The sequence below is a fragment of the Hippocampus comes genome, unplaced genomic scaffold (assembly GCF_001891065.2).
Source record: "Hippocampus comes isolate QL1 unplaced genomic scaffold, H_comes_QL1_v1.1 scaffold437, whole genome shotgun sequence".
In the NCBI taxonomy this organism is placed as follows: Eukaryota; Metazoa; Chordata; class Actinopteri; order Syngnathiformes; family Syngnathidae; genus Hippocampus; species Hippocampus comes.
This window is the reverse complement of record NW_017805699.1, coordinates 421,138-446,239: the sequence shown is the minus strand read 5'-3', so window position 1 is coordinate 446,239 and position 25,102 is coordinate 421,138. Positions and strand designations below refer to the sequence as shown.

Genomic DNA, 25,102 nt, shown 5'->3' with positions numbered 1-25,102 from the left:
CGTACGGAATATTTCCGCTGGGCTTCCTGTATGCCTGAGATCTAAATCATGAAAGATGAAACCGTTAGCGTCCTCAAAGTGGTGCTGTGACAAGGTGCCTCGGCAATTTGTCAACCCTGAGCGAGCAGGAAATCTGCCAAAAAAAAGAACCTCATTGCTTTTTCTCTCTCACTCCAGTGATGATGAACTCTCGTGAAGTGTTAGCGTTCACCGTGCGTTAATCACACTTTCCACTATGCGTCTGTAAATTGGAACTTGAAGATCCGTATTTTGGTGTGCATGGCACACAGCGGTTGTTTTGAAGCTATCCTTCATTTTCCCCTTTGGGGGAGTGAACATTTCAAAACTACCTCATTAGCAGCCAAAACATTCACCTTCATATTGCAGACTATATTTGACAGTACTGGACTGCAAGTTTACCACACTTGACAATTGCACGCCTGGATGATCCAATATTAACTCATTCTGACTGATCGCTTTTACCTGACAGACACATGAAAGTAAATAGTTGCACCATCTTAGATGCAAAGGGCATGCCCACAGAGATATTTTAAAACTGTAAATGTTGTTCTTTGCATTTTGGCAGTTTGCAACACAATTTTAGGTCAACTATATTTCATTACATAGCTAGCTATGATTACATAATATTTTAAATGTTCTGTAAAGCGCTTTGTGACCACTGCAGCGCTTGTGAAAGCTCCATATAAATACAGCTACACAGTAATTGTATTTCATTGTATTCCTTTTAGCGTAACTTCATCTAGTGGATGCATAACGCAACTGCCGCCACTATTGTAGCTTCTATTCTATTCGTCTTATAATGCGGTGCGATCTGTATATGAAAACAAAATTGCCCATTCATTGAAGGTGCGCCTTATACTCCGAAGCACCTTATAATACGGAAAATATGGTATTTTTTAATTCATAGTCCAGTGTGATCACAAAGCCTAATCCTGAACTCAAATATAATAATCGTCCTTTAGTCCCCATTGCTCTGTGCCTTTTTCCTGAAATTGATTTCATGTTGCTTCTAATTGGCTACAATCCCCTTATGGATTTAGGTTATAGCGCGACCTGTTGCTTTGCCATGAATTTGTGACCCAAAAGTGGGGATTTTTTTTCGAACATCCATAAATACAATTAAAACCCAAATTATTCATTCTTTAGCCTTTAAAATGGAAATAACACATGAATGTGAGAACTGTATTAATTGACAATATTTTTTTGTAATATTATGATGTTCCAAATTGTGCATACCGTACTCTCTCTCAATGGATAGATAGCCAATATATAGACGTACAGTATACCAACATCATCACGACTCACTCTGTTTGTCATTTTTGATCAAGAGTTACCCAAGTAGCAGAAAACTAACTCAAACTCTAAATTTGACCAAGGTGTGAGTCATTTTCAGCCTAACTGTACATGCAGCTTGTGATGATCTGGATCCTGGAAATGCTACGTGTGAAATATCACACGCTGCACGGCGGGCTCGGACTGTGTGGACTAACACTCCCTGATGGGGTCCTTCAGCTGTGGTCATTTGTCAAGTTTTTTTTTTCTTCGCTCTCTTTTCCACATGCTGTACTTCATACAATGGGACTCGTGTGGGTGTGATCAGAGACGGCTTATCTTACAAGTAGCTGCGGTGTTTTTTTTTTGTTGTTTTTTTTTTCCCCCCAGCAGCGAGGGCATCATTAACAATTTACCCAATGTTGTCTGGACCTGCTCCCATCTCAGCCCAATTATCTTTTCACTCCCACTGATGCATCTCATCCTCCAGCATAGTCACTTGTTACTTGTGATTAATGACAACTAAAATGGACAGGCCTAGTTCAGATTGTTGGATGTTGTCCGCATACGCATCTGTCGTTTTCGAGATGATGTCTTTATGTCATAGTAGCACCCAGGGAAGGGAAAATCACTGTATTGGAAATTTACCAGGGCATTTCATTTATTGCTTACTTGCATCTAATGCTTCAAGCTATTTATTGCCATTCCTACTTGATGTTTACTGTCAAAGCAAACAATGAGAATTGTGCATCGTGTATATGAAACAACCACATGACTTGGCCTTAGTAAAATTTGTTCAGTTCAATGCTAACAACAATGCAAAATGCCATAGGTAGCAACACGGGTATTTGATTTCTGTTGAACAAACATTGTGTAGCAACACATGCAGACAGTCGATGACAATTCTCACATCTAGATTCTTTATTTCTTGTGAAGACTTAGTAATTCCTGCATCTTACTAAGTCAGGTGTAAACCTCTCTTTCATGTGTGTCTATCTGTATTATGCTGCCCCAAGGTGGCCAAGGCATGCGCAACAGAAGTATGTCGCGGTAGTAGAAATGTCAATTGATCAAAAATGAAATATATTAAGAGCATGTATGCACGGGACAAATCGCCACAGTCTGAATCGCCGCTGAACTTGTCCTTCTGTCGACATTCGGCTGCTACTTGAAGCCAAGTAGTGCACCCCATTTTGTCTCATTTGCTTTAAAACACTTTGAATCAACATCTAATTGCACATAAGTGACACAGTTCTTGATCAAGTGATCAGTCAATCGACTAACTGATGACTATGCACACTCCCAGTGAGACCTCATTTGATTTTTAAATGGGAAAATAGATGGTCAAGCTCGTGGAGGTTAAACGTTACATCAGGACGTACTTATTGATATCTTCTCCAAGATGGTGTCGTGCAGTGATAGCATCGGAGTAAGGCCTGTTTTTTTAAAAAAATTATTGCACTGAAAAATCATGACATACAGTACAGTGATACTCCAATTTATGACATGCTGGGACCTGCTTTGCGCCAACTGTAAAGTCACGGTGTGTTTATCACGCTAAAGGCTCCCAGCGGAATCTGTAATTCCCTACTCCGTGCCTCATTAGCCTCGGAGGGAATGGTGTAACAGGTTGGAAAGGGTTCTCCAAACTATTCCTCATTCCACATGCAAATGAAAACACCATTTCCTCCTGAGCAAATTAACTGGCTTTTCAAACGATAAATTTCCCCAGCTGTACTGTAATTTTTGACTAAACAATCCAACGTGTTTCTCCAGATTCCCCGAGGGAAGTGGGAGGGTTTTTGCCAATGAATGCAAATGAAGATCTAATATTGGACTGCCGAAGGTATTCAGGTATTTGTTGCTGTGCCAGCGTGGAACAGTCAGCATCAAGCATGAGACTGGTTAGGTAGCTGTCAGCAGGGAGGCACAAAACAATTTTGGTGTGGCTCTCAAAGGAGCAGCGGAGGTTTGTTGCTTCAAGTTAGATTAGGCGTTTGGACAATGTGTCCTCCAAGTCTCACAATACAAACGACAAAGAGAGGAGTTGTCGTGCAGCGTGGCTACCAGATAAGCTAACAGCTAGCCCGGATTCTTTGTCGTCTTTTTATTTTACGGCAGGCTATAAGCTAACAGCTAGCCCAGATTTTTTTGTCATTTTTTTTTTAATGTTATTGCAGTCTATAAGCTAACAGTTAACCCAGATTCTTTGTCGTTTTTTTTATTTTACAGCAGTGTGTAAGCTAACAGCTATCCCAAATTTTTGGTCTTTTTTTTTTTTTTTTTTATGTTATGTCAATCTATAAGCTAACAGTTAGCCCAGATTCTTTGTCGTCTTTTTATTTTATGGCAGGCTATAAGATAGCATCTAGTCCAGATTTTTTTGTAGTTTTTTTTTTTTTAATGTTATTGCAGTCTATAAGCTAACAGTTAGCCCAGATTCTTTGTCGTCTTTTTATTTTATGGCAGTCTATAAGCGAACAGTCAACCTAGATTCTTTGTCATCTTTTTTTTTTCTTGACAGTCTGTTTTGCCCTGGTGTGCAATGCCGTCTGTCACAGATCAGTCAGGGTACTACATCAAGTCACCTTTGTTTGTACGAGACTTGAGGTCTCCAAGACGAGACTGACTGCAGATTAAGTGTTTGCTGTGCTGTGTAACTTATTAAGTGCACAACATACTTTCCAGCACTAAGGAAAATGTGTTATTATTGTGTGTAGGGTCTACCACAGTACCACTCGAAATGATCAGCGTCGTCACCGAAGTCTTCATTTACGCTTTTTGTTCCCCCCTGAGTTAGCTCTCTTGGCTCCTTCGCTTTTTTCATGCACCCATTAATAAGTAATTAGCAGTTTGAAGCCCGCGGGGACTGCTCACTATGTAGATCCGACTCTTCGCTGGACCCCGCTGCCACTAAAGCAATCACACGTTGCCCGCAGCAAGCAATTTGAATCTTTGTATTTTCTACCTTAATGCTTTTCTGTCACATTCTTTTCTGGAATTTGCTTTGAAATTGATTTATGTATTGGGCATCAGAAGGGCAGAATCGATTGCTTAGCCGTTTCCCTGCAGCCTGCCTTCTTTTTCTTATTTGCTCTCTGTCTATCGTCCTTTCGAAAAAGCTGCCTGTCTCTGAGGTATGCTGCTGACAGAGGGTCATACGAATGTGTCGTAGCATTCACCTAAACTGCCTCCAAGACTAGGAATAGCCACAGAGTCAGAGGTGACATTTTTATTCCTTTTTTTTTTCCTCTCGTGTTGCTTTGAACTTGTGAAAGTTTTTCATCCTCCTTGTAAAAGCAGAAGTGAGAATTGCGGTTCAATTCCTGCTTTACACCTGTGTGGAAGGATTACTGAAGCATTTCCAGCATGTAGGGAAAAAAATAATTTCTGCCTTCCTGCACGTTTGATCAACCTCCGATTTGTGGAAATATGCCGCACTGTGTCAATTCTCTTTTGATCGGCTCTAACTTTTATCTTTCGGTCCCTACGGCTGCTGCCCTAAGTGAGTAAGGAAAATGCAAGAGGCTTGAGCCAGAATTTGGATATATGAATTATGCGAATACACCACACCCATCAGGAGTAAATGTTCAGGCGATGACTTTGGCTACGTTTACATCGTGTTGCTGTCGGCTGGAGCAGCCTCGTTTCAGATTTCCAAGGACAAATAATCCGACGCGCCTTATATTATGGCTCAATATTCTGATTTCTTGAGCGTAGTATTTTAAATGTTCTGTAAAGCGCTTTGTTCCAGCTGCAGCGATTGTGAAAGCTCTATATAAAGAAAGCTGTATTGTATTGTATTCCCTTTAGCGTAGCACCATCTATTGTTGCTTCTATTCTATGCGCCTTATATTGCGGTGTGCGCTACATATGAAAACAGTTTTAAAATAGGCCATTCATTGAAGGGTGCGCCTTATAATCCGAAGCGCCTTATAGTGCGGAAAATACGGTCATTGACTAATTGTAATGGTCATCTCACAATCTTTCTTAAATGGCTGTATACAGGCACAAGACCAACTTTTCCTGCACTGCTCGTTTGAGTTTGCGCACTGTGCACTGCCGATGTTGAACGGAGTGCTGTCGGGCCTGACAATCACGGCTTATGTTGTGGCAGAATAAGCTCTACTGGCGAGCTCCAAGTTGCCGCTCCGTCTCGCCTCCAGACAATCACAAGCTCGTCCGTCTAATCACTTGTTTATCCTCCGTGTTTCTCATAAGGATTTACTTTGATTAGTTTGATCACCCCCAACTTGACAGCTGCTACACCAACTCCGCATCTCGCATATTTTACCGCAACACTCGAGGCAAAGAAATAAGGGGAGGCGAAGGGAAGGAACTGATGAAATGTTGTGCTTGTCATTTGGACTTTTAAAAATCAATATTTTTGCATTGACATTAATCCCTAAAAAAGAAAATACGCAGCAACTCGTCCCAACTTGCTTCACCCACACATACTGAGAAAGTTGCGCATATTCAAATAAGCAAGTTGTCACAATGGAATAAAAAAAGAGAAGTCCCCATCCTCCATCTCCATTGTTTTCACTCAGTGCTATCTGCCAGTTTGCTGTCTGCAGAGAACCAAAACGACGTCAACAGTGGGAAGTTAAATCCCCACAGGTGCTTACAACGTTCAGAGCGATCACCTCGTTCCACTCACACTCATTTCCCCAACCCCGAGTATGGATAATTATAAGAATAGGACGCATATCCATCAAGCCGGTACTCTTGGAACAAACACTTGGCTGGAAGTCACCAACTTGAAGCATAAATGCACTCTGGTAGAAAGCCAGCTAATCCACCCCAAAAAGGCACCTCACTTCTCAGTTTTGTAAGGAATTCAAAGCATGTTACAGCGATCAGAACACTTCATTTACCAAATGTCGCAATCTGTCTTTTTTTTTTCTTGTTGACATTGCTCTTGTTGTTCCCCCTCCCGTTTCAAACAAGCAGAAATAATGAAAAAGAAATCTGCAGGGAGCTGCTGAGAAATGGGACAAGCAAAGGGAGCCCTCTGGGAAGGGATCATTAGAGCGATGTGATATTCAGCATGTGTTTTGGAGCGGCGCCTCTGGCTGGGCTTTGAGCTGCGTCGTATTGGTCAGTGTGTCTGTCGATGGCTGGGAGGTCAGCCATTGATCTGGAGTTAGAAGCTTGGATCCAAGCCTTCATCATCCTGTGGGCCGACCACCAATGTGGGTGGATGAGCCTTGATCTGCTCCAGTGTGTGTTGGGGTTGATGTGTACAGTACTGGCTTAGAGAATGCTGCAAGGGCCTGCTTGTGTGTTTGTGTGTATTTGATTTGTTATTTATTTATTTTATGATGTTGCCCCGTTTGCGCAGTTTGGGAGCGCCGGCCCTTTAATAAATGACAAACGGTTAGGGCCAAATGCAGATTGCCAGCGCTCAAGCATCAGGCAAGCTCCGCGTGTCCGAAAAACTAGTCTCACTGTGCGTGTTTTTTCATCCATGGCAAAAATTCGAACCATCCACCTTCCAGTCCTTATACGGAGTGAGCTGTTGTGTTTCAACGAGACATTAAGAGCAAAAGAATACAAAAATAATCCCAATTTGCGCTCCTCACAGTATAGGATTGGAAAAAAAAACCCCAAACAACCTTTGCCGCATGAATAAACAACAGCGAGTCAAAACTAGAGTTGCTTTCTTCGATTGAAATGTTTTCCAGGCCTTTACTGCAGCCTCTTTCAGTTCTTGTTTGAATCTGCGGGTTTCTCCGTTCAGTCTCCCCTTCAGGAGGTGATATGCATGCTCGATTGGGTTAAGATCCGGTGATTGACCGGTCTATTAGTTTGGATGCATTTCTCTGGAAAATGTCACACAAAATGGCTTTGTAAATTCATTCCGCCGCTACCACCATGAGTTGCATCATCGATAAAGACTATTGAGACTCGTTCCAAAAGCGGCCATGCAAGCCCAAGCCCTCACATGAACTCCATCATTCGTCACAGGTAAACTTGTGCGTTTATATAAATAAATACATGCATGAATAAAGGCATACATAAAGACCAAAAGAAATAAATGAATCATCTACGCAGCAACTCGTCCCAACTTGCTTCACCCACACATACTGAGAAAGTTGCGCATATTCAAATAAGCAAGTTGTCACAATGGAATAAAAAAAGAGAAGTCCCCATCCTCCATCTCCATTGTTTTCACTCAGTGCTATCTGCCAGTTTGCTGTCTGCAGAGAACCAAAACGACGTCAACAGTGGGAAGTTAAATCCCCACAGGTGCTTACAACGTTCAGAGCGATCACCTCGTTCCACTCACACTCATTTCCCCAACCCCGAGTATGGATAATTATAAGAATAGGACGCATATCCATCAAGCCGGTACTCTTGGAACAAACACTTGGCTGGAAGTCACCAACTTGAAGCATAAATGCACTCTGGTAGAAAGCCAGCTAATCCACCCCAAAAAGGCACTTCACTTCTCAGTTTTGTAAGGAATTCAAAGCATGTTACAGCGATCAGAACACTTCATTTACCAAATGTCGCAATCTGTCTTTTTTTTTTCTTGTTGACATTGCTCTTGTTGTTCCCCCTCCCGTTTCAAACAAGCAGAAATAATGAAAAAGAAATCTGCAGGGAGCTGCTGAGAAATGGGACAAGCAAAGGGAGCCCTCTGGGAAGGGATCATTAGAGCGATGTGATATTCAGCATGTGTTTTGGAGCGGCGCCTCTGGCTGGGCTTTGAGCTGCGTCGTATTGGTCAGTGTGTCTGTCGATGGCTGGGAGGTCAGCCATTGATCTGGAGTTAGAAGCTTGGATCCAAGCCTTCATCATCCTGTGGGCCGACCACCAATGTGGGTGGATGAGCCTTGATCTGCTCCAGTGTGTGTTGGGGTTGATGTGTACAGTACTGGCTTAGAGAATGCTGCAAGGGCCTGCTTGTGTGTTTGTGTGTATTTGATTTGTTATTTATTTATTTTATGATGTTGCCCCGTTTGCGCAGTTTGGGAGCGCCGGCCCTTTAATAAATGACAAACGGTTAGGGCCAAATGCAGATTGCCAGCGCTCAAGCATCAGGCAAGCTCCGCGTGTCCGAAAAACTAGTCTCACTGTGCGTGTTTTTTCATCCATGGCAAAAATTCGAACCATCCACCTTCCAGTCCTTATACGGAGTGAGCTGTTGTGTTTCAACGAGACATTAAGAGCAAAAGAATACAAAAATAATCCCAATTTGCGCTCCTCACAGTATAGGATTGGAAAAAAAAACCCCAAACAACCTTTGCCGCATGAATAAACAACAGCGAGTCAAAACTAGAGTTGCTTTCTTCGATTGAAATGTTTTCCAGGCCTTTACTGCAGCCTCTTTCAGTTCTTGTTTGAATCTGCGGGTTTCTCCGTTCAGTCTCCCCTTCAGGAGGTGATATGCATGCTCGATTGGGTTAAGATCCGGTGATTGACCGGTCTATTAGTTTGGATGCATTTCTCTGGAAAATGTCACACAAAATGGCTTTGTAAATTCATTCCGCCGCTACCACCATGAGTTGCATCATCGATAAAGACTATTGAGACTCGTTCCAAAAGCGGCCATGCAAGCCCAAGCCCTCACATGAACTCCATCATTCGTCACAGGTAAACTTGTGCGTTTATATAAATAAATACATGCATGAATAAAGGCATACATAAAGACCAAAAGAAATAAATGAATCATCTCAACGTCTTTGTCTCCTAGTGCTAAAGAAGCACAATAGAGTACATGATTTGATTGTCCGTGTCTTCTGTCTGAAGCGATGATCGTCTCTTTGTGTTTGTTTGAGGCCTTCGGAACAAAGGTTGCTGTTGTTTTTTTTCTCCCAAGTGAAGCCCCCTTTTATGTTTTTCCTCAACAGCTTTTTAGGAGCTTCTACCATCTGTTTCAAACGCTTGGGTTGACATGTTGCTCAAAATGCCCAGTGGGCGTGCCACCGCAATGCATGTGGCCTCTTCTGGAGTTTTGACACGACAGAAGCGTTGGAGCAAGTATTTCACCCCATGATGTGGTTTTCAGTCCCCAAGACAAAGCAAAATGGGGATTGCCCGGCAATAGCGCGGCACGGGTTACATAGCAGCAGTAATTCATTTTCTTTTGAAATTATTCTTTTTATGGCTGTGCTGTGTTGCTGCGATCGATTTCCAAGCCATCGGAGAGCAAAAATAATCATAAGTGCGTACCCTCATTTTACATGCAAACACTTCGCATGCCTCCGAAGACGTTTTTTGCCGGAAAAGCCTGATTGTCAACATCGTATCAGACAGAAAATAAACTAATATTCAGTTTCATGATATAGTATTACATTAACACGTACATTCACACGTAAATTTTGTTTTATCGAGTCAAAGTTCCAGTTTGATGTCCTCATCTCTACCTTTGCGTTTTCTAATCAAATTCAAGTCAACGCAACGTTGAATAATGAACGCGCCACTTGGAGCGCATGATCCTTGAAAGTACTTCTTTTGTGAGTTTGATCAATGCACGGAGGCCAAAATTAGATCAAGTCAACATCAACCCACTGCTTTGGCATTGTGCGCTTTGAGTACATTTCTAAATTGCGAGGAGGAGTAAACACACCGTAAACCTTCATAGGGAGCCATTCCAACATCGACGATACATGCCCTCCGTTCGCCACGTAAACACTGCCAGACATTAAACGTACGGCATCCATTAGTGACTCTGAAAACAGTTTTACCTTTCTGGTGTGTAACCTGTCCAACAAGAGAGTCAGACCCCTGAGTAAGATCATCTTTAACCCTTTCGGGGACAGCGGTCACTACAGTGGACAGCTTATCATGTTATAAGGTTGCAGGTTATCATTATTGGTGCATGGAAGGGTTAAAGAGTGTCTCCCTTTGCACAGCAACATGGTTCAATTCTGAAACTGCTCGTCCAGCAACTTTCCACCACACAGGCGCTTCAATCTCGATGGAGTGCTTGTTGAGCGAAATACCTTCCAGCCATCGCACCAACAGATGTCGTCGCGGGTACTTAACTTGTTTGTGCCATGGTGGCGCATACGCTTAACTTTCACACCGTGCCCTTCTGCATCCATGACGACACCCGGGTATGCTTCATTGCCGGAATTAATGACGCACCACTCGCCAACGTCTTTTACCTCAATCATTTCTGGTCTCCTAGGATTATCCGGTGTCATTCCACATGCTGGGGCCTTGTCAGATGAAACCGAAACATTAGCATGAGTGACCCGTTCAAGGTTAAAGCACAGGTAGTCCGTAGCGTCTTTCTCCACTTTTACGCAGATTTGTTTGGGTGTCAGAATGAAAGCTCGGCGCGATGTAATTTTTAGCTAATAAACTCTCCAACAAGGTCAAAATGCAGTCTCGTTCTCTTGATATGAAAAGCGAAGCACTTATCCGAATGACTCAAACAATGGCAGGGTGCGCTTGTTTCCTCTTCGTGTGCCACCAAAACATTCCAGCCAAATACAAATGGTTTCAAATGATACGTTGTGCTCCTAACTGCTGTGTTGTCTGTCGAAATTCACTGTCATTCCACTTTAGCGCGGTCACTGCAGTGCAGCAAAATGGCGTGTGGGACCATAGGGGTCCCGCAGGCACGCGCACACCAAGCTGCCTAAGGCAGCACTCGATGAAGGGATCAGGATCAACATCCAGTGACAGTCGAGGTGTCGGCGGCCCTGCTGTGTGAATTGTGGTAGAAGTGCCCGCTGCAATGGTACAGCTGAAGTGGGATGCACGCACACGGTCTTTTAACGTCTTAAGCATTGTTCAAAACGTGGATTTTGGTGAATGAAATAAAAACAAGGCTGCTTAAAAAAAAGAATAACCAACTGAAAATATAACCTTTTATGTTTTGATATCGAGCCATCCATCCATCCATTTTCTATTCTTATTATCCTCACAGGGATCACAAGTGTGAACTGGTTGCCAGACAATTGCAGGGCATTTTGGTCATTTTAAATGGATCTATTCCGGTGTTGCTGTACCTAATACAGAATAAGTTGACAGTCATTTGAGAATTGTAATTTGGTTTTCTTTTTGACACCAGACGAAAGGAGTTGCAGTGAAGGCCATCTTTTTATTTTCAGTTTGTAAGCACAAAACAAATATTGGCAAACTGCAACTAGAGGTCTTGTCCGAGAAGCAAACATGTCGTGACTGTGAAAGCTGCTTTTATCCTCTTCTCATCTTGCCAGAATGACGATCAAAATTGGGGTGCTGCTCGCTCAATGTCATGTAGATTGATTTCAAAATTGTTGGGTTGCCTGTATAGACAAAGCAAGAAGACACACTGAATGGGCCCTAACCGACACTATGACAGATGTGTCAGTCACATCATGGCCTACCTTGGTATTCATTCCCGTTAAAGTGTTTTAAGATCAACCTTCGTCTTGTTGGGACAGCAATACTCTAGTTCAGAAGTTTGATCAATATGTTTGCAATCGAGTACAACCAAGTACATTCATTCAACCATTTACTTGCTTTACCTTGTGACCATATACTGTATGTACAGATAGCTCTCTAGCCAGCTAGCTAGCTAGCGAGATAAATAGCTAGCTAGAGAAATAGCTAGCTAGCTAGATAATATTTATTCGACAGTAATAAAGAACCATTCACATATTGACACGTACTGTATGGGCAATCCGTAAGACCTACAATATCAGTGGTGTTGTAAGTGTTCTATTACTTTTGCCCTCATTAAAATTAGATGCCCTAGCCAGATATAATAACCTGGAGGAAAAAAAAACCAAACCCTGAAATGTTGACTTTTTTTGAGCGGATTGTAATGGATGCTCTCTCACGGTTACAAAAGGACAGCAGCCAGCAAAGACTTTTGGCGGCTTCCCTCTGGCTCCCCCGTCAAAGTCGGCCATTTAACCCTCAAATCACCCAGATAACTTCTCTTCCATTACTTCTCTCTCGTTCCACTTTTCGTTCACTCGATCACTCGCGGAGTCTCTCACTCACACACACACATAACCACATTTGACCTGCCACGTGGCTCATGACTGGTGGCCATTCCCTATCTCCTTACGTATTGCAGCTTACTGATGCATATAATGAACTCCAAATGATGCTTAATGCACTGGTAGATATATTCTTCACACTCCAGTCATTTTAGCAGCAAACCGTACCTTAATGTTTTTATTTATTTATTTTTGACCGGTCCGGTTCAGTGTCGAGGATTGATTTACTTCCGCCAAGTAAGTTGTGTTTGAATTGCTATGACTTTGTGAATACAGTAATATTTAAACAAAGGGATATTGAGGCGATACATATTGGATATGTGCAATTTGGTACTGATCAAACAAGATTCTTTTTCGAAGCAGGAGCTAAAATACCGCATGAAATCATAAAATCATAATCCTTCCATCCATTATCAATCCGGTTTGTCCAGAGTATGTCGAGAAAACAATCAAATCTCATGTTAACCCAATGCAATGAATGGAAAGGTGTTTAATCCGTTCCGGCCAACAATTAAAAACAACAAAAAATGTTTTGGGTTTTTTTTAAAATAGCACTCTACAATTCAGTTAAACATTTAAAAATAATGAAACCATTTTTGATACACTTTCTAGTTCATTTTAATGCAGATTTTACTATTCATTCTGGTGTTCACACCTTGGCCACCTGAGGACACTATAAGACAGCTATATGGGCATACTGTGCATTAAGTTTTTCAGTCTAGCAACCATATTAGACAACCTTCACAGAGGATCAAGAATATATGTCTGAGAGCATTGTTATATTGTCACTTTCAATTATATTTCTGCACTTTACTGAGTGCCATCGCAGTGTTCGCCCACCCGTGAAAATGGACAATCTCGCTCAAGTGTAATTTATTTTATTCACTTTTACCACTATCCATTTTTTGACACTTCCTGCATGGACGTTGGCGAAAATGTGATTGCAAGGATGCGCCATCCCACTTCTCACACTGACTGTCTCTCCCCTGGCTCGCCTTGGCATAAACGTCACAACAGTGCATGACGGTATAACCGAAAAGCTGTGGCCTGTTGCCAGGGGCTTTGAGCTGGCACGAACTAGCTCGTAATCTACCCGCCCATCCATCCATCAGGAATATTGTTTGTACAGCTGAATGATGCGTGGTAACATTTGACCCCTGAACCTGATTACCTGACTGGACCTCTGCAGGCTCAAAGCACCCATCAGAGACTGTGTCACTCGGTCAATAAATCACTTGGAGATGGAGTCCGGATCGAGCAAGCATTTCCTGCTTTTAGCATCACTCTGCCGCAGCACCATTAAGGCAGCATTCGTCCAACTCGGTGCATGAAAGCATTTGGTCCCAGATCTCTGCACTCATTCGGCAGTTTTATTAGAACAAGTAATAAATAATGAGCCATTTACCCAAAAAAAAAAAAAGGGATTGAAAGGTTTCATTTATTACAAACAGTAGTCAATTTTAATTGGATATCATTTCACCTTTAATGTATAGGGCATGTTTTCAAGGTCACACTCATGAAAGTGGGAATTATATGATATTTAATAAGACAACCTTATGTAAATAGCAATGTCTCTAAAAGGTTGTTGGACTTCTTTCCCTCATCAAAACTCAAAAAGGTCTAAAAATAATGTGCACATTATTAAAGCCCTTGAAGGCAACTTTGTAATTGGGCTAAACTGCTTAATTTGATTTTAATATTTGCAACAGAGCGATTTTATGGTCGACGTTAGCGTCACAGCCGACAGGATCATTGCTAATCTGTGCCTCGCATCCAACTGCAGGTTTACAAATTGACTATAATCTGCCGCACTTGCATCCTGAGATTAAACTGCTTGTCCCCCTTCCGCACCCGTCCAAATATGGGATCGGAATCGGATTATCTGTTCAACCCGACAGTTCCGATGTCTAATTTCTATGCCTTGGATCAGTGATTCTCAACTGATGGGTCGGAACCCAAAAATCCGTATTTAAAAAATTACAGGGGGAGGGGTGGGGCATCGGTTTACGAGGGTCTCGGCATACAATATTTTGAGGTTATGAATGAAACAGTTTGCGCAGTGGTTTAAGAAAAAAAAATGGTGTTTGGTGTTTTGAATTTATTGAATTTTATTCCTTCAAGTGATTGTACAACATAAAATCAGTTTGATCCAGATACATTTTTTAAGCAGTTGTATAGTTGACTTCAAATTTCTTTCTGGATCCAAATGACTTTATTTGACTTGATAGATCGGTGCTAGGTGTTAGAAAATGATTTTGCTGTTACATGACCTCATTCCTTCAGCTAATCTACAGACGTTAAGACACTACTTTCCTAGTATCCAGCATAAAACTAAACTAAAATAAAATAAAATAAAAAAAAAATCTAAAGTTTGTCGCAAACACACTGAACTCAAAAGGCATAGTTATGTATGACACACACTTGGAAAAAAAAAAAAAAAAGTGGTAATCTGAAATCCTCCAAATCCCATAACATCAAATAGGATCATCACATCTAAATGTAGGCCACGAGACTGATCATGTTCTTTCATGTGTTTCCTTTTTTTTTTTTTTTACATTTTTCGCATCCCTTATGATCAGAGCCAAGCTGAGGGTGTTTCGTTGTCACACCCATAGGTGTCATCATCCCGTTGGACTGCTTTCATGCGAAACACACACACACACACACACACACACACACACACACACACACACACCCATGCGAAACACACACACACACACACACACACACACACACACACACACACACACACACACACACACACACACACACACGCGCGCGCGAATACATAACCTGATCATCGAAGTCAATATCCATCTGCTTGCTTCTTTCCTGGAAAATGATGCTTTCTTTAGGTTATAAAATGTTTTTTTGTTGTTGTTTTTTTTTTTTTTTTTTTGCGATTGGCTACTTAGGGATTGAACGAGTACTTTGTATGGATTCATCTTTATTTCCTACATCTCCCTCTAATCTGCCAATTGTTGGGTCATACCATATGTCTCTATAATTAGATTGTATCCGTCTAAAATCGTACAAAAATAAATGATGGGTTCGATTTATTATTAATCAGGATTTTATAGCCAAAGCACCTAATCTCAGGGGAATTACTGTACAATGAAAAGTTTGGGATACGCACGAGTTGAGGCGCTTCGTCTGGCAATATCAGCTTCATTTTGTCAACGTTCACCTTTTTCACAGTTTTGCAGACGTATCGCTACGCACCGGCTCTTTAAATGAGCTTTGATAATGGGAGGAACAGCCTCAAACTCATTAATTGAATAAGAATGCTCTTAATCTCAACATCCGCCTCTGTCTATTGCCTGAAAAATCCCCCTGCCTGCAACTACTCATTGACTGTATGTGTGTTTCTGGCGCAAAGCTAGCGGCGTATGAATGAATGGCACACACATGTCTTTTGCCACCGTTGTGTGTATATTGGAGAGGATTATTATTTTTAACACGAAGCACAGAGAAGTGGAAGAGAACGTAGCATCGGCCAGGCGACCATGCTAATCGCCAAGTCATGCTAACTTTGGCCTGTTAATTGCAAGCTTCCTATTCAATAATATGAACATCTCTCAGTCGAGTCAAACCACTCAACTGAGAAATGCATCAAAGAGTTTTTTTATTTTATTTTATTTTTTTGGGTCATTCCTCCAAAACAATTTAAAAAAAAATCTTTCAATTAACCTAACCGTGACCTTCGTTGGGTCAAAATCTGAACCGCTTCCTTCCAGATTCATTTTCTTACATAGGCAGTTCACAAGAATTTTTCACGTGTCTTGTTTCAAACTTGACAGGTAGGCTGCCCTTCCAGAGACGCAGTTATGCGTATCCAAGCAATTAAAACAACATTTTCCCACATCGCCCTATTACAGCAGCCCCAAGGAAGAAAGCAGTTTGTATAAGAATGAGCTGTGACTAATCTCGCAGCAGTTTTCCCCTTCATCCATTTCTACCTTGGTCGGAGTCAGCAGCTGATGCAGTCACCAAAAGTGGTTTCTTTGTGACAGAGTTGATACCAGAGCAATTGTTCTCACTTCCATTTATCTCTCCGAAAGGGCAGCTCAATGCGGCGGCTCCCGCTCTGTGCCAGTGTGTTAACCTCATATCAGATATAGACGCGGGACGTGGTCTGTCTGTGGCTGTGTGAGTTCTTGAACATATCTCGCTTCTTTCTGTTCTCCAGTGTGGCTCTTGTGTAATGATCTTCCATCTTCTGGATGTCCGAGCAGGAAACCATGAAGCTTCCCTTTGTGCTGCTTGTCAAAGTTTGTTGTGCCCTTAAATTAAGTTGAATTCATTTTTTTTTCTTTCTTTGTAATTGTAACTCAATTATTAAGGAGACAATACAAGTATCGATGTAAATTGAAGTACCATTTCCACATTTTATTTCAATATTCTTAACCAATGTAATTGTCCTCTTGTGAAATATCATGAAAAAAATGATGTCACGGCATTTCATGACATGCACTAACTAAGCACCGTCACAAAAAGTGAAACTGTAACTAATGCCCCCTCCACTGAGGTTTATAATTGAGTATAGATACTATCAGATTAGTCCAAATTAGCTCCTCAACTGACTTCAACATCGTTCCTTGGTACCAATACGCCGCGAAATGGTTGCAAAGCAATTGTTTTGGCCCGATCGCATGATCAGGAAATAACAGAAGAGAGTTGTAAAAAAGATCAAATCGAATCAGCGAATTTGGGAATTCATGAGTGCCAAGCCCCAAATAACACAGAAATGTTGTGATAGATTTAACGTTTAAATGACACATACAATATGAGCTCCAGTTGGTGTTGCGCTGAACCATTGTCGTCCAAGCTTTAAAGCCAAAAAGTAAAATAATAATCAGAGCCAAGGTCCTTATCTCACAATTGTTTTTGTGCATACTGATTGAAAAAAAAAAAAAAACAGCAGCAACAACAACACAATGATCACAACCCTCCCCTACTCTGCGTAAATATTTGTATTTGCACGCAAGACCCTGAGTCAGTCTTTGACTTCATTAATAATTGTTTGTATTCCATTTCGTTTCCCATAGCATACGGTACATTAATATTAATGCGCCCTGATATTTCATTCGGCACGTGAGAACCATGCCTGGGAGCAAGGTGACTTGTCGACTTATTATTTGGGCGGCTGCCATCCAAGTCTGTCATGACGGAAGGAACTGTCGCTTCTGACAAGCTCATCTCGTGTGTATGTACTCAACCCGCTGATGCGGGATGTCATGAAATTTAACATGCAACCCCATGTGCTGATGCATGTGAAAAGTAGACCTCCCTTCGAATTTCATCCCTTTATTGCCTCCGCCCGTGCCCTCCCTCACCGATAATCACATTCCAGAGAGCAATCTCATTACGACGTGCCGTTTGATCATTTAGTGCTCATTGGCCGCCCGTGCTTAGCTCGCTGTGTCACCATAGAGCAATGTTGTTTTTGCCGATAGATGACGCTGACATGGACATGCATTTTTCATGCATGTTTTTTTTCCTTGTATATCTACCAATTGCGCTCTCTCTATGACATCACAGCTGCGCAATGACGCGGCCTGTCGCACACCACTAGCTCACTCCGCTTATGACTTGGTACGTGCCCCCAACACCAACATGCCGTTCATTGGATATCGTGATCGTAATTCTCAACGGTACCCTTGTCAAGCTCTTTGGATTGTTCTCGAGAGGGACATGGTAATCGGTTGATTGATTGTTAATAATTGTGTGAACTTGATTCCTGGTCGGAATGACAATCGGCTCCACTAAAGTGAGGCCATGGTCATCGAGGTGGAAAATCGTGGAGTGCTCGCTCCAGGTTGGAGAACAGGCTCCGCCCCAAGTCAAGGAATTCAAGTATGCAAACTCGGTATTGGACTGTGATGGCGAAGAAGGAGTTACTGGGCGATTGACAATCCCGTCTTTACCGTGGGTCAAAAGCTTTGAGTTGGGACCGAAATAACACTGTCTCAGATATCGATTTCCTTTTAAGATGAGCCAGATGAAATGGCTTCAGCATCTAGTTAGGGTGCCGCCTTGACCTGCGTTAAGAGTGACATCGACGGATATCACAGAGAATCCCGTAATTTTTCAAAATAAAACATCTTTCAGATTACAAAATGAATGCAACGGAAGTAATGTAAGTTATTTCGTCTTTCTGTGCAACCCGCCACAAAATGACCCACGGACCGGTCACGGTGGTTGAGGACCGCTGCTATAAGAGAGCGTCTGAAATCGATGAACTGATTGTTGATGAATCAATCGAGCTGGGGCAAAACTGAGGCTCCGCTTGACAGCACGTAAACATGATTTGCAGAACCGTGGCTTGTATAAGCTCAGTCTCATTTCGCTCCCAGTTTACGTCACTGTGGTTTAGGCACCAAGTCAGAATTTGGCTTTCCCATGTCGAGTGTAAATGCGGCTTTTACAAAGGTGGAAGTCAGAATGACACTGACACGCTTTGCCAGTTCAATTTTCACAGCACTTTTGTTCTAAAAGATCGTTATTTACTAGGTGGTAGAACCGCATGCTTTTGAGCACTTACTTCCAAAAACCAGCCTCTTCAATTAACTAAACACTTCAGACCATCGATGTATCTGACTTGTGTAAGAAGTCAGCTAACAGCTCTGACTCCGAGGTTAGTTAAAACAAGACTTCAGCTCTTTTAGATGAACGGCACCCCCTTGTAGTTCTTCACCAAAGCTTAAGGGTGTGACTCAATTGATGGCTTTGCCGTGGATAAGGCTTTGAAACGGGGGGGCGGCCAGCAATCCGTGCTCTCCCTCTCCTCCACGCCAACAAGCTTGATCACGTCCGTCAGGAACAGTGAGCGACGCATGAGTTATTATCGCCTCTGTCGCCTGGATACCATCAAAGAAACCCGCTTTGAGCACAGAGGGTGTGAAGATTGCCGTTAAATCGTTTCTACCCATTAATGTTGGGCTTCTCCTTTTACTTTTGTGCCTTTTGCAGCTCCCGAATAAGGGCAGATCCAATAATTTCAAAGTGTTGGTGGAAGATACGCAACAGTCTTCTACAAAAGCACCCAACTGATACTTGGGTGAGAATTGTGAGGCCCATTCTCATTAAGTGTGCAGCTGCACGTACGTAGATATCAGATTAAGTGATGCTGGTCTACTGATACTGTACCATGTGCGAAAACGATGCCAAATACTGGGACAGTTGAAGCCCGAGATAGGGATCGAGCCGCCCCCTGCCCCGAATAGTATAAATCCGTGTAGAATTGATGCCCTACGAAATATATAGATATATTTTCTTTAAAACTCACAACATTCATCAAAGAATGTTTGTTGGCTATGAGTCTCTGGTATCAAACGTCACGCTCTGGTTGTGGCTGCTATCCGATGACCTATTAACGGCGTGCTTCCTCTGATACCACTTTGGAAGCCGGCCAATAGGCGGGTTGGCTTAAACTTCCCATCCCTAACACCAGGGGCTAGAAAAAAAGAAAAAACGCCGAGCTAGATGGCCCATGTGAAAGAGGCTTCCAAGACCGTGTCGCAGAATACTTCACAGACTCTGAATGTGATTGTTTTATAGTATTCAACGTATTTGTTTTTAACCGAGTGAATTGGTCATCTTTCCAGGGTGAAGCTGAAAGATGGCGTGGCATTCCTGGGTGCCAGAGCCAGTAATCCGGTTTTGTGGACGGTGAGTCAAGATGTCCGAAGTGAAGGTCACAGAGTTGTCACCCTGCACTGTCGAAGAAAGGAGAACAGCTTCAGTCAAAGGTACGTCTCTCTGACCTCGTCTGGCCTTTAAATCGATACGAGCCGGAGATATTCCAATGTCAAGACTTCAATTTGTGAGCAGCTGCAACGAGGGACAATTTAGAGCGTTCAATCAGCCTGCCATGCATGTTTTTTGGAATGTGGGAGGAAACCGGAGTACCCGGAGAAAACCCACGCAGGCCCGGGGAGAACATGCAAACTCCACACAGGGAGGCCAGAGCGGGAATTGAACCCGGTACCTTTGCAATGTGAGGTCGACGTGCTAGCCACTGGCCCACCAGGCTGCCATTGAATTACAACAATAATAAAAATAAATTCAAATCATTTCCTCTCGTTGGGCTTTAATGCCATGTAAATTATCAACAATTTGAAGACAATTTAAAGGTCATCACATCAGGAAATTAGAAGCAACTGTTTTGTCTTCCAACACAATGAACCAATTCAAAAGATAACCTAATGCTCGTGCTTAAAATGTTATTTTGTTACAAACATATATGGCTGAAATATACGGTATGCGCGACTGCATATTCGGACACTCACATGTGGCTGGCGTCTGTATTTACAGTATGATATTTTATTCATGAAAACCGAACACAGGAAATAGCACAGCCCCGACTGATCTGATGGCCGCCTGCGTTTCCACACGACGACGTCGAGGATGATGTCTGTCACTTAGATTCATCTCCCTCAAAGTCCCTCTGGAGAGACCATATGAGTCATAGTGTACTCGGCTGTTGAAATGAAGGCCATGCCTGTTGAACCTGATATTGTATCCTGACATCCTTTTGGCCAACAAAAGACTTCCTCATGCACTGAGATGTTAATGTGACATCGAGCATCTGTGGTTTTTTTTTTTTCTTGAATACAAAAGCACATTTGCTCTAGAACATCTGAAAAAAAGATTCAGTTTTCTGTCAAAAGTTTCAAAATGTACTTGTGCTACTCTCTATTTCCTCCAGATGTTGTATAGGCGGATGTGAACACTGAATTTTTGCTTGCAATATATTTTTTTCTAACCATGACTTTTAAAACCTGTCCTCATTGGGTTCAAGAGTGAGCTGGAGACTACACCAGCTAACTTTGGGTCAGAGGCAACCAGCCAATTGCAGCGGCGCATCACAACTATTCACATTCAATCAACCTACCAAGCATATTTTTGGAATGTGGGTGGAAATTGTCGTGCTGGTAGAAAATAGGCACAAGCACAGGGAAGAACGTGATGGCCACATAGGAGGCTGAAGCCAAGTTCTGATTTGGGGACCTCTCGACTGTGAGGCGGTTGTGTAAATCATTAGACCACTCTGCTGCCCATAATGAAAATTCCGATATATACATCTAATCTTTCCCCCAAAATATCCTGAGTGGCATTCTTGAAATTTCCCAACAGCAATTCATACCTTAGCGTGTCATTTCATGCACAGTAAACAAATGCCATTATTCAGGTTAAGTCGGAAAAAAAAATCAACTTTAGCCAGCACTTGTTGAAATGTAGAATAGAGACTTCTGGTTTTAAATCGGAGTTGAACAGACTATTCGCAATAATTTTTAGAGCTTGAAGTTGACTAATCACGCTTTTCGCATCTTGTCTCCTAAATGGACACATTTAAAGAGGCTATTCCAGTACGATTGGTTGGACAATGAAGGTCTGTGAAGCAGAGAAATGTTCAGCTTTCAGGGCGACACAGTCTTATTGTGTTTTGCGCAGCTCAGAGAGTATGAAAAATTGCACTGGCCTTCGCTGTCCAGGTTGTGGATGAGCATTGCAATTCGCCTTTGCATTGCTCACGTCAGTTGGTCCGATCGGCTCTCGGGTTGTCACGTAAGCGGTCCCGCTGGTTCTCACACGAACATAACGACACTTGTGTTTTTATATTTGTGGCTGTGTGGCAAACATCCGTGCGCTACACTCACAGTAGCATAAGGTGAATGTTACGTAACATGTAACAGTTGAGTTGGTGCTTGTTGTTGATCGTACTTGAATGCGGACATGTTTCCTGTTGACGGGAACCGTTCATTGTCTCAGCTCGATCGAAAAGACACTACAATACTGGACCAAGAAAATATCAATGACGTCATCGACTCGTTGACTTGACTTAACCTCTCATTAGCACCGACTTCAAAAGGTCTTGCAGCCCCTTAGTTTGAAAAGACACGTCCGCCGGAACAGCTCATTACTCATGTCAATTCAAGCTCATTTTGTTCCCGGTAAAAGCTGCACTAAGGTCAGAAACTACGAGTTCAAGAATGAGATGAGTGACACACAATGGTGTTAGCGTCGTCGCGCACAGACAGGCTTCATAAGTTATATTGTTACCATTCACAAAAGTTGACATTAATTAACATGTATTATCCGAAAAACAATTTTTATCATTTTCTGGGTGCATGAAAGGGTCAAGGAGTGGCTACATGCATACATACATAAATTCATAATAGTTATAGTAGTCATCAGAGGGCCAGTTATATAGCTAAACACCCCCCAGCACTTTTTTTAATGGATTGACCCAACCTTCCTGCCCTGGTGTCCTTCGGGAATACCTCGAAAACCAAATGTGAGATTTCTTGTTCTTGTTATGCATTGCAATGACAATGACGTGTGTGTTAAATGTGGATTACAAGACTCGGCACGACGAAACCCGCCCCTAATCTCCGCAGAAACCTTATCTGGACTTTGGTGTTAGCTGCCCCCTTATCTTGACTCACTCACTCAGTCTTGACAGGTTGTTACAAGAACAACCGTAGGCCATCAATACATACGCCGGTGACGCAGAGTGACGGAGACCAAAGTCAAGTTTTATAGCAAGAAACCATTTACAATGGAAGAGGTTAATGATCCTTCGAGATAAAACCATTGAGGCAATTGGATTGTTGAGACTGCTGCAATGCACTCCCACAAATCAATTTTCCAAGCCGTCAAAACAAACGGGACCACACGGCTTAGTTTGAGGGGGGACAAACGCCACATCTAAATCTGAATCTAAAATGTGCTTACGCCCGCGAACTGGCTAGTCTGAAGAAACGAATGTACTGCAATGAACTCATTCGGGGAGCGCGCTCGAGAAGTGATTTTCACACAAATATTTTCTGCCAAAAACACAACATTTCGAGGTTACCGCGCATGTAATCACAGAATCACTTTCCGACACTCAATGTTGTCTCACTTGTGTGTTTGGGTGCGTGGGAAAAGCATATTTTCAAAATTCCTGCTTACTTTCATGAATGCGGTGAATTCAATCTGTCCTTGTCCTCATTTTGTTGTTAATTTTGTGCCTGGCTGCCTTTTTTTTTCTTCTTAATTTACATCCAGTTGCTTACCACCAGTCACCCAAAAACATTTTCGTCAACAATCGCACAAGACATTACACGACCATCAGACGGATCATGTGAGCATCACAACAGCGGGTCTTCGGTTTACTGGGCTCATAAAACATTTTGAGTGAAAGAATGGCGCACAATGAACCAGCTACCGACATTCTGACTGATTTTCATTTCATTGTTTGTTTTATATGGCCCCTAAGTGGTTTTCATTGACATATTTACCAAAATTCTGACTTTGCTAGCATGCTCGCGTAGGTTAATAATAGGCTGCAGTGTGACTTAAGGTACAAATTTGTGTTCCGTGGCCTCCGTAAAAACATAACGGTCTGAAACCCAGGAAACCCTTTATTATATCCATTCGGTGTCTATTGTGGCACTTTTGGGGTTTTTTTTGGGATGCTGTGAACATATGTCAAAAAGGCAAATTATTATTGTGTCATTGTTAAATGATTCCCAGTGGTGCTCCATTGGCCGATAACTGACAATGGCTCTCAAAACATATTTTCACGTTTCCCTGAAATCATTTCAATTCCCTGTTGCCGGTAAATGCAGTTAAAGTTTTTCCAGTATGACTGTGCTTTCTCCTCTCCGGGTCTTTTTGGATTTCATTACCCCATCATGGCCACAGAGGCTCTTCAGACGCCAATCCAGCATTTTTCAGCCCAAAATGCTGATTGCTATCGCAAAAGTTTGTGGTCAGCAATTTTGTTCGAGGGTGTCTGTATTAAGTAACACTTGAGACTCGAGGGGGAAAAAAAATAAAAATCACTGGCCGTAAAAACGGCATTCGAAACCATCTTGACTCAAGAAAATGTATTGTTTTGCTCACTGAAATGAATAAACATTAGTCATTCTATGCTATAACGCGTGATATTATTTGGGGAACTTTCTGCCCCGCAGCGGCGGCATTTAAAAAGAACTTGCTAACATGAAAATAAAGGAAACTGTGAATGAAGGTCAGTGATGAAGAACAACAACGGAAAATCAAAGCCGGAATTACAATTAGTCGTTGCTTTTGAATCTCACTCTTGAATGTTAAGTTAAAATAAAAATAGCACTTCTCTGTAACTCGACCAAATCAATATATATATATATATATATGAAAAAATATATATATATAGATATATATATCTATATATATATATCTTTTTTTTTCAGTCAATTGCCGCCTCCGCAAATACACATCCATGCAAATATTAAACCTTCATAAACTTCAAAAGTTGCTCAAAGTTTGAATGACTATTAAATTAATAGCCACCTGCTTTGTATTCAATATTCAGCGCGTCATGTAATGCGCAACGTATCTCGAGCCAGATCAAGAATAAGTAATCAAAGTATTTATGTCTCTCCGGAGGGGGGGGGTTCCATTTGAAGCACATCTATCCAACGAGCAGCTTGCCGCTTGACCGCTTCTGTCTCCAGGCAAGTAATAAAGCAAGCTGACGCATTATGAAAGCAACACCTTGGTCGTCAGACAAACAGCACCTGCTCGGTTGAGGAAGATGAAATAGGTCAGCTGGCGCGTCGGTTTCCCCGTTAGCAAACGGACGCGGTCGTCCTTAACATCGGGTAATCTGTATCGGTTTGAATTCAAACCGAGCGTCAAAACCCGTTCGGCTGTGTGCACACCATTTGACAGAAACATTAACAATTTGTTTATTGTCTATTGCCTTTATTCTAAAAAGCAATATTCCCAAAACCCCATCGTAAAAAAAAAAAAAAAAAAAGAAGAAAAAAAACATGTAAAGAAATAATTCTAAAAGTCTGACCGACCTTTCGTTCCAAATAATC

The 25,102-nt window shown here is 42.1% G+C and overlaps 1 protein-coding gene across 2 annotated transcripts in view; it reads left to right on the top strand.

The window, feature by feature from the left end:
* Positions 1 to 25,102, top strand: part of LOC109523425 (transmembrane protein 132C-like) — a 132,795-nt gene that overhangs the window by 64,637 nt on the left and 43,056 nt on the right. For both annotated transcript variants that reach the window (XM_019882566.1, XM_019882565.1), the window contains exon 4: positions 19,853 to 19,996. In XM_019882566.1, coding sequence (XP_019738125.1) covers positions 19,853 to 19,996 — 144 coding nt within the window. The remainder of the gene's footprint in view (positions 1 to 19,852; positions 19,997 to 25,102) is intronic.